The sequence below is a fragment of the Thunnus thynnus genome, chromosome 19 (genome assembly GCF_963924715.1).
Source record: "Thunnus thynnus chromosome 19, fThuThy2.1, whole genome shotgun sequence".
In the NCBI taxonomy this organism is placed as follows: Eukaryota; Metazoa; Chordata; class Actinopteri; order Scombriformes; family Scombridae; genus Thunnus; species Thunnus thynnus.
Window position 1 is genome coordinate 27,838,113 of NC_089535.1, and position 16,842 is coordinate 27,854,954.

General features: G+C 38.6%; 1 protein-coding gene across 1 annotated transcript; it reads right to left on the reverse strand.

Moving 5' to 3' along the window:
- Nucleotides 1–3,030: 3,030 nt before the first annotated feature.
- tbc1d13 (TBC1 domain family, member 13) lies at nt 3,031–15,146 on the reverse strand. Its single transcript, XM_067574052.1, has 12 exons — nt 14,724–15,146; nt 12,929–13,002; nt 12,802–12,842; nt 11,399–11,460; nt 10,551–10,650; nt 9,450–9,532; nt 9,084–9,243; nt 8,535–8,745; nt 8,162–8,325; nt 7,356–7,516; nt 7,201–7,258; nt 3,031–7,120 (listed from the first exon to the last, which is right to left on the reverse strand). Exons 1-12 carry the CDS (start codon nt 14,744–14,746, stop codon nt 7,055–7,057), a joined length of 1,203 nt encoding a protein of 400 aa, XP_067430153.1. The 5' UTR covers nt 14,747–15,146; the 3' UTR covers nt 3,031–7,054.
- Between the last annotated feature and the right edge of the window lie 1,696 nt (nt 15,147–16,842).

A 16,842-nucleotide genomic window follows, 5' to 3' on the forward strand; every position in this document is an offset into this window, starting at 1 on the left:
ATGAAAAACACTCCCCGCACAATCATACTTCCAATGCCCACAGCAATGCTTTATCATACACATAATTAAAACAATATTGCATATATGTATTTAGCTTTCACATTTGCTATATGACCCCTTAACACATCATTTTAAAATAATTACATCACGCATGAATTTTCCACCACAGGATCATACTGGATTAAGTATGAAAGTATGATGGAAAACCAGCAGGGATGATCTGGTATTTCTCAGCAGTATATAACAACATTTCCTAATCATATAATGGGTTAGATTAATGACAGCAAAAAGATGGATGTAAGTAGTTCTGTCATTTTCCACACAGCTATGTACAACTGATCGATCACTGCAGAGAAAGCACGTGTCAGACTGTGACAGAAACATACTGCCGCAGAGCTCCCTCATTCAGCTGTCAGAAAGCTGAGCAGCATTTACTTTCAAGCATGTAGTAACATTTACTAGGTCTCTACTATAGCAGTTATGCTGTATTGTTTTGTACTGTGTATACTGTATCTAATCAGATGATAGTGACAGTAACAGGAAATGAACAGCCAACATTGTTAAAATGTCACTTTACTACTCTCTGTCTATTATACTACCTGATGCATGCACAATACTCACCACTCTGTAGCAGGAGAGACTTAAACAGAACTCTTTTCCCTTCAAACTCTTTCAACAGACACATACATATAGATATGACTTGGCCCCTTCACTACAAGGCATAGATCTACTGACAAGCTGTTGACCATCCCAAGGACGAAAAAAGTTGAACTTGGACATTGGAACAAGTTGCCTAAGGAGCTACTTACTCACTAGAAAGTAGCCTAACTGGCTCACCCTAGATATTGTATCCATAATTTCCTTATTTTCTCCCACATCAGTTTTTGTTTTCAATTAATTATCATGTCATTGGACAACAGTTTCATGTGGGTTTCTGCAGCCTTCACCAAGTTAAATTAAGACTTTTTAAGAGCACATACAGTAGAATGAAATTTAATAGCTGTTTTAGGATTGTAGTAGAATTACCTTGGAGACAAAACACAAGAACGAGGTCTTTATTCGAATCAAGAGAAGTTAAAGACCTGAGTTCTGACACTGGTAGTTTACCCACACAAGCAGATTTACTACATTGTAGTTTATTTATTAACTACGTAAAGACCAACAAAATAGAAACATATGAAATAAAACCAATGTTATCCACCAGAATTTCATTCCTGGCAGGGTGGAGAGGGCTTTGAATTAGCATTTACACCTTCATGCTAGGAATAAAACAGTAATGCTTTAGTCTGGAACTTCTTACGATGTTGTTAGAGGGGAAGTAGAGACACAGTTCTGAGTATTATTTTAGTGTAGGTAGTTATGTTTACTTTATAAGCAGTTAAATTTCAAAGGAATTTTGAAACCTTTTGAATAAAACTTGCAGAAGTGAATGGACTTTCTCTTGGTAGGTGGGGAGTTAGGAGAACTTTTAACTCATGATATTAACTAGTGTTTCTAAAATCTTAGTTATAGCCCTGCACCTGCAACACTATGGTTCTCCTTATTCCACCAATGTGTTTGTTAACATTATCAGTCATTCTTCTGTGCCACCAATTTCTTATTAAATCACTGACACACAATGTCCTCCAATTAAATCCACCCAGTGTTGGAGGAGGATAACGGTCCAGCCAGTGCATCTTGTTCTGTTCAGCACTTTCGACAAGAAATAATATAACTTAACTGAGGTCTGACAGTTGAGCCGAAGCTGCCCCATTGACATACCCGTATAGCTAGCTGCAGCCACTGCAATATGTGCTAGTTTGTTTGTATGGATTTTAATGTGCTCACACACAATATAGAATATATTCAGCCTCTTCTATGAATTGTTACATCAGCGAAAGGGCGGAATGAGCTTATATACGTGGTCATACATATGTACACAGACCGCCATAACGTTTTTTATCGAGTGTCTATATGAAGCTGCTTACCTCAGACGTTCACTGTCACGCTGCACTGTCACGTCTTCCCATTGGCTCAATGTGCTGTGGGCGGGACTTGAGTTGCGTTCATCACAACAAAGTAAAACATCGTTTCATGCAGTGGTGGAAAGTAACTAAGTACATTTAGCCAAGTACTATACTTGAGTATCATTTTGAGGTACTCGTATTTTACTTGAGTATTTCCATTTGATGCTACATTATACTTCCACTCCACTACATTTCAGAGGTAAACATTGTACTTTCTACTCCACTACATTTATTTAACAGCTTTAGTTACTTTTAAGATGAAGATTAATTAAAGAGGGATCCATTATATTCAAGTGCCACATTAAGCCATGTCAGTACCTCAGCACGGACAACAACAGGGTCTAGTAACTAGTGACAAAATGCTGCAGCAACTATTTATGTTATTAGTGACAGCTGTGGTTTTCCTGTAATGGTAAGTCAAAGTATATGCTGTGAAAAATGTCTATATTTAATCAGGTAACAGATTCTGAGTGGTCACACAATACAGTGTAACACAGGCCCAAGAATGAAATCTCTCACCCCCTCCTCATGTGGGAAATATTTTGACTTGCCATACAAGTGCAACTAATAACATGAATTAAAAATGGCTCCATCACATTCAAGTATCCTATTAAGCCATGCCACTACAGCTGGTAAACCTGAATGGAATGCAGCCATTGTTAATGTTATTAATTACACCTGTTCCTGTCTGCGATGGTAAGTCAAAATGCTGTGAAAAATGTCTGTATTGCTGAGTGGTCACAAAATAGTCTAATAGGTCTAATAGTAAGTCACCCCAGTTAGCTAGCATGCACAATAGCAGGACCTGGCACTAGCACACCTAAATTGAATGCAGCCAGTATGACTGTTGTTACTTACACCTGTTTAACAAGTCAAAACATCCAGCAGAGAGACAGTTCAATTACTGGAGTTCTCTAACCAAGTGGACCATATGTGGAAATCAGATTAAACTCATGTCTTGTCTGCAATGAGGACATAATGTCTGTATCATAATATCCAAAGTATGCACCGTGCAACACTGCAGTCACATTTATACACACTTTAATTCAGATAATCTTAGAACGTTATATTTCATGAGGCATTTGTACAAATATCAATTAAAACAACAAAGATATTTCTGTTTGGGTTATTGCTGGTTTGCAGTAATTATTAGCTTATTCACACCACTTAACAACAAAAGACGTTTGATTTATACCATCATTCATTTTAATGCACATCTGCAAACATGTAAAAACATATATACAAGTTTTAACACTGGAGACATTACAAAAATGTGCTTACAAAAATTGGAACCATGCAAATAACTGACATAAGACATAAAGAGTATAATGAACATCATCCCTCCCCCCATCACACACACACACACACATACACACACACACACACATACACACAACCATCAGGATATAAATAAATACACATTATAATGTGTGGGTGCCATCGATTAGTAACAGTCCCTCAAAAAATATTCATCCCAAACTTCTGCACATGATAAAAACACTTTCAAATGCAAAACGTCTTTTTGTTTTGGTCTTAGAATACTTGCTCTATCACGCTCTCTCAAACTGAACAGAATACTGTGGACATTTGTGGTGGATATAGATGTCTAAACATAATATCTTATTCATTGTAATAAGGGCTATTTAGCTGCTTATTTTTATAATCATATTCAAGTGAGGTGCTGTCACTCCTGGATTGAATATTTACATGACTGAAACATTAATTGCTGATCCATCATTTAACTCAATTTTCATCTAAGCCTCTTGAATGACATATAGTTAGTGTTATATAACAAGGATTGGTGTACAAGATTGAATTTTCATATTTATTTAAATTAATAAAAGCGGTCATTACAATAAAGCAGCTGTTTCCCAGATGTTGTTAAATGCTTTGGGATTTACTGATTTTAGCAACAAAAAACTATTTAAAAATCTGAGAAAATTACTCAAAAGGAAATAGAGAATGACAGCAATCCTGATTTGTTGTTATGAGATGTTGAGCAATTTTTTACTTGACAATTTTAAAGAATATCCTTTTCAGGTACGATAACAGAGCACTTCTGACATAACCCCCCCCCCCCCCACACAAATAAATGTGTTCTTTGAGCAGCTTGTTAACACATTTTTAAAAGCACTGTATTACATACTGTATGTTAAAAGTAAACAGAGCTTCCACACACACAACCCTCAAAAATATTAAAGACTACATTTCAATAGTGTGTTTTGACTATGATGCTCAAGTAAAATTTGATCTTAAAAGGTTAGATAGCAGAAAAAAAACAGACAGGGGAAATCCCATCCCACTTCTAAGGAGTGTTTATGAAAATGATATAAATTATATATTACAGAAATACTTCAGTTACCCTGAAATGGTGTCTATTACCATTTCAGGCATGTAGGTGATGAGATGAGACAGAATGAATAACCTCTTCAGCAAGAATTCCTGCCTGTCCTCCTGTTTATATTAATATGAGATCTCTTCATTAAATATCTACATAGAATACCATTATATTGGTATGCATTCAATGATTCAATAAGTGTTTTTAGCTTTTTAACAGGTTTCTGAGATTACTTCATTTCAGTTTCCCCACCAATTAACCTTGTCAACACTTAACAAGCTTGTGACTGGATATTACGGCAGTGCTAGATTTAACTTTGCAGATACACATTTACATTCAAATTATAAACTACACTTAATCAAGCCATGTCTGCCCCACACTGAAGATAACAGAAGAGAAAATAACAAAGAGATGGGAATCAAAACTTTATGTCAAGTTGTGCTGGTAATTCACACTGAAAATTATCAGGCTTAACCAAAGGTTAGTCTGCACAATTAGCTCTGGGTTAGCTTAGCTATCATCTCCATGTTAGCAAGTGTTTTACTTCATCTAAAGCAAACGAGAACAGGCCTGTTTCCAATGTCAAAAAGGATGAGTCTAGAACAACGACACTGTGTTGTTCAGTCATGCTACTTTAACTCGCTCGTCACTCAATTTTACACTTTTTCTGTGTAAGCTCACAGAGAGGATGACGAGTGGGGAGAGGGAGAGGCTAATGTTAATGCTAATCAAGTTATGAAGCTTTTTCAACACTGAATGTTACCACTTACTTCCTTTTCATTTCTACTCCAGTAACTGCTACTTGGTAAATAGAGTAAGAAATAATGCAGTTGGCCGTTAGGATAGCTAAACCCAAGAGCCTCAAATTAAGACTTAGTATTTTACTGTGCATTTTACTGAGGCAAGCACACTAGAATATCCAACATCATGCTAGCTATTTGTAGCTGACATTATGCTAATTAGCTGTTTGTAGCTAGCATTAACAGCAAATGAGTATTAATTATGAACACTGATAAGGCTGCTGTGTCAGGGTTGTGCAGTTATCTGAACATAATTTAAACCCTCTAGCCAATAAGATTCTGCAATTCACAACCAAATTTTATCACATACACATCTAATTGATAACACATATTTCGACACTTACAGTATGTCATTAACGTACCGATGTGAGTTGCGTTGACAAAACGCAAGAATACAGTTGGTGAGTTTGAGGTGTTAAGTATTTAATAACGCACAAAACGCTGTACAGTTATCAGAAAATAACCTTCAATGTGGCAGCTAAGGGTTTAGCCTCTATTTGGTGTGTTGTAAGTTGATAGTAGCACAGGGTGAAGAGCATTACTTGGCTTAGGCCAGTTCCATTTTACTCAGTACCTCCTTTTAAATGGAAATTCAAAATGTTACTTTGCTCCTCCAACAAATAAAAGAAGCAAAAGTTAATCTAAGGTTGTTGACCACAATATGTCCATAGCACAGAGCATCAAAACTGTTGGCATTGAATGTCTGATCTGAATTGTAATCTGTTTAAGTTATTCTCCGGTCAGATAGTTTACAATTCAAATCAACATTCTGTCAATTTTAGACTATTTCCTTTAGGCAAAGTTGTTTGTCAGCTGCTTGTGTCTAAACATCATCTTACATGTTTTGTAGGAAAACCAGTTTTTATTAAATAATCTTAAGTATCAAAAAAATGCATAATTTGATATCGGTACCAAAACTCATTCAAACTGCCTTCCAACTATGAGTATTGGCCATGGCATAAATTATTGTCAGTAAATTGCTATAGAGATACATGTAAACCCAGGTTAGAGAAAAAGCTCAGCAAATAATATTCAGTGTGAAAAGCACAACAGCTTCCTCTGACGTTTTTGCCCTTCTTTCAATAGTATTTTGTTTGGTCAAAGTACTATTATTTCACAAGGACATTAATCTAAATTAATCATGAGACAAAAGGCACAATACTCAAGAAATAATGCTTTTAAGATGGTTACTGATATAATATTCAATAGGCCAGTCCCATCCCTTCATATTTATCTTATCCAGACAGAAAATTGACCCATGAATACTGTCTCCTGTTTCACATCATTATTAAACAGATAAGGCATACATGTTCCATACATTAAAAAACGTTCAACTTCTAAAAATTAAAATAAAAAACCCTTAAAAGAACAAACATGCACTATTGCTCAACCCAACTGAACATTTTCTGAATCTGACTACATACGTGGTCGCTGAGGGATATTTGTTAAATTCTTGGCTCCATATTTGAACATTTCCGGTATGTTTTCATGGCAAACTAAGATCGGTAGTGTAGGATTAATGTGGCTCCCTCTCCCTTAGATGTTTATCATTATTATCTGAGCACAATGAGTCTCCATGGGAGAGATGGCAGTGAGGGGAGGACGACCACGTACCAAGGTAGCCTTTTCCCATAAAGCATTGAGAAGCAAGTGGCATCTCCTCCTCATTTGGAGGAAGCAATAGTTTCGGCATGTCCTCCAGGTTTCCAGACCAGTCCCCACTGACCAAACATCAGACATCGAGTTAAAAAGCAGTATGTTGGGTTTTCCCCAACACAACTGTTCAAGCTCTTCATTGATCAAGTCCTTCCACCATACATGTTTGACATGACAATGTTTTTTTTTTTAAATGTTTGAGCTCCCACCTACCACATCTGAGCAGAGGGGGCAGGAGGAAAAGAGCGAACAGGTTAGGAGTTATCCTGCAGCTCTTTGGCCTTGGTCAAGATGGTGTGGACATCTGAGATGGGGTAATCCTGAAAGGAACAACAGGAAGAAAAATCAACTGTATGTTAAAATACTTGTGGTCTTCATGTTTCACTGTAAAGGTCCTTACCTGCAGTAATCTCATATTAACTGTGAAGTCTCCTGCCAGTAGGTTATCTCGGATAAGTCTGTGAACAGAGGAAGTCAACAGAAAGCATGATTGACATGATGAGACAGAAGTATCTTTATTGCAGGAACAAAAGGAGCTCAATCTGAACAGCTCACATGAGCATGGCGCAGCAGACCAGGATGAGGAAGTGGAAGCGGTCCTGGTCAGAAAACAGGGTGTCCCAGATGCGGATGACGTCTGGCAGGAGGAACTCCTGAGACAACAACAGGGTCAGCCAGCGGAATGTGAAATACTGGGGTTTGATGTTCTGCTCTTCCTGTGTGGAAAGGACAAAAAAAGGACATAGCAATATTAATGCCAAAACACACATGGGGACTTCAAATATAGATTTTTTTCTTGGTCTAAGGACAATAAAGTTACTGTTCTCTAGTGGCCAGAACATTTTACCGTTATATGGAGAACTGTAGTAAAGTAAATGACCTTGACCTTGGAATAGTTTGTGTGACAAAATGGGCTCAAAGGTCTACCAACTACCTTTTTCTGAGCTTTCAACTGCATCTCATGGTCTTTATCAGCAAATGGAATATATAATACTGCAGGCATTTACTTTTCTGATCACTTGATATCCCGTGACTGAAAATACCACACTTAGGTCATCTGACCCAGTTCCATTCACTAATGAAGACCATTAAATGCTTGAAAGTTTCATAAGCTACTAAACGGATCTTTGAGTCGACACCAAAGTGGCATCAAAGTGATTTGCAGTAACTGATAAGCTGATAGTGAGACAGTACAAATGTAAAGAGTAAAACAAACTGAGTGGGGAGTCAGGGCCTGAGCTCTCCTGGGAGCAACAAGACCTCAGCAAAAAATAAATGGCGAGTACGCTTCAGCAGCTCCAAACCTCCATATTGGTCTGAAAGAAAGAGAGGATGAGCCAGACATGGGCGTGGACATTTACCAGTTTGAGATAGAGCTCCAGGTCTTTGTCTTTGAGCATGGAGTAGACACTCTCCATCTTGTAGGTGATGCCGCACTGGGAGTCATCCAGGCTCTTGATGAAGTTGTCTCTATTCTCAGACATCAGGTTGGTGAAACAGAAGAATGTATCTGCTTCAGCGTGCTCTGCACAGTAAAGCAGCACAAATAGCAAAATGTTTAAGACGTCTTCAAATGTTCATATTGTTCTTTTGGTTGCTGTTATTAATACAGATTCAAACTTCGGATTAATGATTTCACATCTTCAGTGTTTGTGTTTTTCTATTTGACTACTTAAAGGTTGTAAAATGTAAATGTGGGGGTACAAGTTATTACCCTCAGCTGTGTGGACCTACCTTTCCACTGGCTGTTAGGGTCCGTGGCAAAGGTGTAGTAAATCGGCCCAACAATCTCGTTCATGCCCTGTACGTAGGCAATCCCGGGGTTGAGTTTGGCGTAGATGAAGAGGATACGCTCCACCACCTCCCAGTGTGCTTCACTCCCATTGGGCAGCACCTCATATTCATTAGATGGATACAGGTTCAAAGCCTTTCCAGGGGAGCTGACCTGGGAAAACAGATTCAGTTTAGCAGAAAGTGGTTCCATTGTTCTGCGAAACATTAGAAAATGCTGATGATATGCAGCAGCACATACTTTTGACTGGTACTGTTTTTGTTTGCGATGTGATGTCCATTTCATTGCTGTTTTACTAACTTAGTCTGCTGAGAGGGCTTCATCTATTTGTATTCCTCTGCCCTTATAGCCTGCTAGTTGCTCAGTAGCCACCACCAGACATCAATATTATACATCACACATCATGCATTTAAAGTTTTAGTCCTTTGGAGCATTTAATGCTCCCAAACCCTACTGACACTACACACACACACACAATGATAGTCACTTACATTGGTGACTCCACTGCGGTTGCGATTTACAGTTTGTGCTTTCAGGGTGGTTTGTTCCACTCGCCGACGCAGCGTCTCATAATCATTCTGGGGGTCCAAGATAAGTTGGCAAGGGTATTCCGTAGGACGCTGGAAGAACGCCATGTCTGGATACAGCCGCCTGGAAAAACACAAAAACACTCCTGTTATATTTACTTCATGTGTCACTTGCATTACATAAGCTTTTGGCTTAAAAAGGAACTAAAAATGAATCCTTTTAAAAGAATGGAAGAATTGTATTTCTTACATATTCACACACACACTGACAGGTTGCGCTCCATTTTATAATCACAAATGATCAAAAACAAGCTAAAAGAAGAGTCATACCTTACATCCTTGTCAATCTGTAGTAGTATTTCATTATCTTTGAAGTAGGTATTCCACCTGCTGTCTGGGTTCGGATTTAGAGGCTGAAAGAAATCAAACAACAGACTACTGCTCCATCATAGAAGACTTGTTACGCCTGTGAGAAAAGAACCAGATGAAGACAAAGAAATCTTCTCTAGAGAGTCAACTCATCAATTACTTATTATAGCTTTATCTTTTTTTTTTTCTTGACTAGCTGGCATCATAGTGGTAAGGATGACATGATTTTCAAAAGGGTAAGACACAGGCTACATAACCACAACTGTCTCTCTCTCCGTTCGTTTCCTGTCGTCTCTCTACTGTCACTGTGATAAAGGCAAAATCTGCCCAAGAGAATAATTTAAAGACGAAAAAAAAACCCACAAATGTGAACCTCATGGTGGAGCTACAAGAAAATTAAAGAATCACCAAAGTCATTAGGTTTCATCCTCTAGTGACCACAAATGTCTGTGCAAAATTTCATCCTAATCCATCCAGTAGTATCTCAGTATCTGAGTCTGGACCAGAGTGACGTTGCCATCCTTAGATCCATGCCTCCAGCTAAAAAGGTGCTTATGCAACTGAGGAAGAGTAAATGACTTGAGGTATGAATAGTGATTAACCTGTTTGTGAAGCAGTTACACAGACGTCCACACACAAGTTTGCCTATTTGGGACTTTAAACAGTCAACCCCGCCAAGTCATACAAATGCATGTTTAGACTATTACACCTGGCTGGTCTCACATTCTTCTACTACTCCTCCTCCTCCTCCTCCTCCTCCTCCTCCTCCTCCTCCTCCTCCTCCTCTGTGATGATGGCGTTGAATGTTCGACCGTAGTTCAATCAAACGTGCTACAGGACTAATCACCAGAAAACTGACTTCTACGCGCTGCCTCTTTCACACATATACAACAATCATTCTCCTGCTTCTTGCTCTTTGCTTAAACAGAACGAAGCAGCCGATAGGACCGTCACTGAGGTACGCTCTACTTCTCACAGCATGTAGCTTTATTGAATCAGGCCTGGCTGCGGTTAATTACTGATGTGGAAAGAGAACAACAGAACAAAGGAGACTTGACTCACGTGGTCCTCCATAGTCACGTCTTCTCTGGAGAGGCCCAGGTTGGCTTTGGCGATACCAGGCTGGATGATCATTTCTTTCAAGAACTGGGAGTACACCTCCCTGTGACAGACACAGACAAAATTGAAGAAGAAGAAATTTATGAGGTTAAAAACTTAAAATATACCTTGAGAGTTTTTTTTGGCATATACTGGATTAAAAATCACTGATGTGTAACATTAACAATAGTAGTGCCGAGGCTATTAGTTGACAGAAAATGAAAGCATTTTGCTAATCCTGTAATTATTTCAAGCAAATATACAAAACAGTCTCTGGGATCTGGGATTTCAGGGAAATTGCAACAGGCATTTTTCACTATTTTCTGACACTTTATAGACTGAATTAATCAATTAATCAAAAAGAATAATTAACAGATTCATCAATACTGAAATAATCATTAGCTGTGTCCCTAATCAGCAGCAAAAAAAACATGTATTAACATATTGCCTGTCACAGTCGCCTTTGTGTGGTGCAAACAGAAGTGAGTCCTCCTCTGTCAGGTCTGATATAAACAAGTCATGTAGAGGAAACAATGACAGTGGTGGTTTCTTCCCAGCCGGCGTCACCATGAGAGAACTCCACAATAAACAGCATGGGGCTTGGTGACTCACACCTGAAGTAGGTGGGGGGGGTTTTTTTTGTGCTTTTTTTAGTCAGCTAACAACATTAGCTAATGTCATCTGCTATGCTGATTGATAGCAGCTGATGTTGTGGTTCCCCTGACATACCAAAAAAAAGATTCTCTGAATAATAATAAAGCAGTGTGGTTTAAGTCTTCAAAGCTACAACGGCTTTAAGGTGGTCTACTTACCTCTGCTTTTTGAGGAAAGAGTCCCATAATGTCTGATCCAGAGGTAGGTAATTAAGAAGGATCTGTAAAGAGTCAAGAACGCAGATCAGAACATTTTACAAAGCCATACATTCAGATGTACAACAGAACAAAATAGACTTTTCAATAATTAGATCTATACCACTTCATAGTCTTATGGACATTTTGATGTCAGATTTTATTTACAAACCTAGTTTCTATTATCTACAGGTTTTTGGTGAACATCTTCTATCCTGCCATCATTACCAGCTCATGCAATCTGGTGTCAAGATGTTATTTTTACCTTTAAGAAACTCTCAAAGAAAGAAGTATTCTGTGAAAAGTGTGTGTAGTTTGCTCCTGATGAGGAGTCGGATAAGTGTTAATGAAACGTGTGAATATTATGTTTGAGGTAGCTGTGGCTCAGTTTGATCCCCGACACCTCGTAGACACATGTTGAAGTGTGCTTGTGCAAAGACACTGAGGCCTCGAGCCGGGGTAGCTGTTTGCATGGTAGATCCACCATGAGTGTGTGTGTGTGTGTGTGTGCTATATAAATGCAGTCCTTTGCTATTTTATAAATTATGCTGAAAGAATTTGTTGTTGTGTGATCGCTCGTCTTCATGTGTGAGCTCATCAGATGTGATTTCAGCACATATGCAAGAACCAATCATAGGAACAGATTCAGGTGTGTTAAGGTGATTTAAGAAAACTTTTCATATTGGCGAATTTTTTTGCCATTTAGAATTTTCTCTTAGGTACAAACTAAATTCCCCAAGTGCTCCTATCGAACAAGCCAGTTACAGAGGAAAGACAGTTGTGTTACTCAGAATTATTAAGGATTGTTTTTATTTTATTGCTATCACTGTTTTGGAACTACAAGCACAGAAAATTCTCACACTCCAACAGCTGTCTCAGGTTCTTTATGCAGGTCAGGCGGACATCTTCTATTACAGCACCAGACAGTGTAAAATCCTCTGTAATGGAATGCGTTCTGTCGTGACACGACGTTGACAACCGTAGTAATGTTTTCACTTTTTTTTTTTTTCTTCCAGGTCCCATGACACCACTGCTGCTGACACTGCTACATGTTTTGGTCTGCTGATTTCTGACAGCAGGACTTGTAGCTCTACAGCGTGTGAAGTTTTTAACCTTGGCTGACATATTTTGTGAATGATACTCGCCCCACAAATTAAGCAGAGGGGTGTTGATTATGTACAGGTCGCATTAATCAGGCTGAAACGAGCGATTTATGACCAGTTTGCTGAATCTGACTTGGAACAACGTTACGAGCAGACCTCACAGAGAAAGTAAAAGATGTGAAAAATACAAAATTGTTCTTGCATGATGCCCGACGTGTCACACATAAAAGGTCAGTGAAACAACACAGAGGCAGGGCGACTTACTTTCCAGCAAAGTGCTCGTATGCCTCCTTCAAACGGGACTCCTGAGTAGAGTAAAGGAAAGGACTGTCAATAAAATATCACACCACACTGATGTTACCGGTGCTAAAAACAGAGGTGTGATAATCACCATTGAAGCACAGCTCCCTCAGTGTCTTCAAGTTTATGTTCTCTTCACTCAGGGCTACTTTGAATTCCTGTATTCTGAAAAAAAAAGAATAAAGACCAAGTTAGAAGCAATTTTCCTACTGAATTACTGCTCGGTGACCGTGACGTCAACTCATTATTGCTAACACATGGTCTAAGAGAAGAGGTGTTTTTATCTGGCATAAAGTCTTAAATCTTAAATTGGAGAATTTTAAAGGAATATTCAGATGTTTTTGGAACATGTAATGTGTGTATAATTACTCTAATCCTACTTAGAATAATTCTGTTAAACATTTGAGAAGCTTTTTATAGATAAAATAAGCAGATGGGTATGTCCGTTTTTTTGGCTGACCCAGACAGGCAACTAAATATCTGGAAAATCCCGTTATTGATTTGCAATATTGCCCACAGTGACCAAACACAACCAGAGGAAACCTGAGGAAACATTCCTCAGTAAAAATGGTTTGGAAACATCTATGTGTACTGGCTGACTGATCTGAGTCATATAAGCACAATATCTTCATATTTCTCCTTCTTCTTTAACTTCCACATGTCCTCACTCTCAGTGTTACCTCTAACTTAACATGCCCTCCACTCAGCGCTGTTAGATAATGTGTGCAGCAGGGGGTTTAACCATTTATATACCTATCTAAAAGGTCAATGCATTCCTGTGATCTTCTGCTACAACTATTTTCAACATTGACTGAGGAGGATCATCAACACCTCTTTGACACACAAAACCTGAATATGATAAGTTTCATAAATATTGCATTTGTTGCAGCACTGTGGTATTGGGTTACATTTATATACAGATGTAGCATCTCTTTAAAGTACCATAAGTTCTTCTTTGGGTGCCATTTAATTAACAAGGTAGTCTGTTAAAAGTATTCTTTGTAATATTTATTGTTTATATCCTGTATTATTAAACTAATACATATTTTTACCACCACATCATCCTATTACACAGTTATGAAGTGCATCTGCTAAGAACCTGCAGCCTGATTACAGTCATGTTCCAGTTAATGTAACCACCTCATTCTGAACCAGAAGAAAAAGCATTTGTATGAGTGTCAAACCTGAGTTGCGATGGAAAGTTTCATGCGATAGTAAAGCTTACATTTGAGGAAAAACAGTAACACTTTGTAAATAAGATGAGATATGCAAAAGACGTACGATCAAGGAGTGTGAGTTGTTCTTACATGTACCAGCTAGCGGGTTAAAATAACAAATTATAGCGGAGGAAAGGGTAATTACATGGGGGAAAAATGATCAAACAATGCTTATAAACTGAGCACGAACCGTTCTTCCACGGAAACCTGGTCTGACTAACCTGTCATTCGCTAATTTAACTGTTTATTTGGAAATTATTTACATTTGTTTTCTCCTTTGCACTGTCAGAAGCACACAGTCAGCAAACACAGCTCGCTAGATGAGAGCTCATTGTTGAGGAAGTGTGATGTGTCAGCTGATGTGCTAACAGGGAGCTAGCGTTGCTACTTGAAACGATGAAGTTGCTGTATACAGTCAGCTTGCAAAGCGCTTTTTGACCTCAAATGATACGTTTTAACCTAGCAAACACATATTAGCATGCAAGAGGTACCAACTCTTGCATGAAACCTAAACTTAGCTTATGCTTGGTTAGCTGAGCTGTTGTTGCTGCTAGCTTAACACTGAAGTTAAAGCCAGTTGTGCGGTTAAGATGCTAGCTGCTACAAAACGTTTCTGATGTCCGTGCGTCCCGCATCTGACACAGGAATACATGTTTTCATGTGTCTCACCTGTTTCTGTACGCGGTAGACATGTCTGGGCAAGCGGTGGTGTATTCCTGTAACTGTTTCCAAAGGATTGAATTATTGGCCAGAGGGAAGTCCTGCTGTCACTTCCGTCTTCACAGCAACACTGTAGGCAGACACCACGCCGACCTGCGTGTCAGTGACGGGCTCAATGTGTCCACCCTAAACCTACCAAAACACCCTGCTCCATTCACTGCACTGCCATTCACAAACATTCATTTCAGGTCCCCCTTGCTCAATAAGTCTCTGAACACACATTTATATTTATTAAACTTGTCAATACGGGTAGATTTTTTAAAAAAATGTACGGTTGTAGATAGACTTATCTACTGCATGGACCGTTATTGTCCATAAAATTGTCAATTTAAATAGTCAGTCACAGCGACCAGGGCCGAGCAGCATCAGTGAATCCTGCTGGTCTACAGAAAGTGACATACTTCCTGACAGCCACTAGAGGGCAGAAAGACAGCATGTATGATCAATTAATTCATGTATGAAGATTAATAAAGAAGAAATACATGCGTGAGATCATATGCACCACTTTACATCTGAAGATAATCTATCTGTTGGTGAAAGTGCGTGTGGCAGTGCACATGGCATGGATTAAGCTGGTGATCCAGTTAAGGGCAATGGGGCCCCCACCCCAACCCTATGCTAGAATATTATCTGGCCCACTGTTTTCTGATTCATTTAGAAATTTTATTAAACATTACTTAATTTAGGAATATACACCATGTGACCAAAATAAACTAAAATAAAGTCTTAAAATTAGATTTCAACACAGGGATAATGCATCACCTGTCCAAACTTTTTGGGCATTTGTGGCTCAGGGGCCCTGGACCGGCCTCTCACATAATCCAACCTTTGCTGTGCACAAAGACACACGTTGAGACGCGGCAATGATAACATCAGACAAAGGAGATTGATGCAGTTGTGCATTAAGATCTATGATCTAAGCTGTTGTGCAACTACTCAAGTCAAAACTCTTTAAGTGAATTTGAGATGGTGGTATGGACTAAACAGCAAGGCACAGGATGCAGGTTTTTGTAGTTTCAAGGGGGGGAATTTAGCCACAAAATGCAAAAAAACACAGCAATCATGATTAATAACTAAATTGGGCCCTAAAAGAGGTGAAGAAAACAGAACTAAACTCAAAACTGAACTGTATAACTGACCTTAAAGAGACAAAACTGACCTAACATCTTCTTCTCTGAGGTTTTATGACAGTTGGCATCCATGACATTGCATTACTGGCTCCTTCTGGATCAGTCTTCCTCGGTGTCCTTTACTTTTACAGCTGGTTAATTAGTCCAGGCGCAATCATTTCTTGTCTGTCTTCTGAATATTTTTTGCATGATATTAAAACATGCTCCACAGGACCTAAACTCTGGATATTGGATTTTGGAAATCAAATTGTGTTGGTTATTTAATTATGAAAGTTGTAACTGAATGTAAACCTAAATGAGAGGAAGCAGGATCAAAGTGAGTGTGAGTGGAAAACACATAGTAATATAAACATTTTAGACTGCAATACACTTATAAACAGTGTATTTGCTCTGTAGGAAAATGTTTTTGGTTTCCTCAAATCCTGCTGAGAGGTTGTTCATCATAGACACACAAACTCACCATACAAAACATGCAAATTGAGCAGCATTTGCTGTCATGGTACTGCCATAAAAAACTGGAATCTTCATATTTCACTTCATATAATGTGACCGAAGTGTTGGAACTACAAGATGAATATTATACTGTACATGTGATATCAAACAGTGTGGGAGACTGTGTTTGTATCTGGAGAGCTAATAAGCTCTGTAACTGAACAGATGGTGCATATCCATCCTTAGTTCTTTCTCCTAAGTTTTCCTCCACAGTCCAGAGACATGCAAGTCAGGTAAACATGGCTGGATTAACCAGCTGCTGGGTTTATTTAACCCTTCGCTCCTCCTACTCACTGTGACATGTGTTGACCCCTTCAAGATCATTTTGCTACTAGTACTCAAATATCAAATTTGTACTTGGGGTGGAGTCGGGTAAGTTTAATAACAATCCCCCCATTAGATTTCATGTACAAAGAGATATTTTAACATGATGTTGGTGCAAGAGC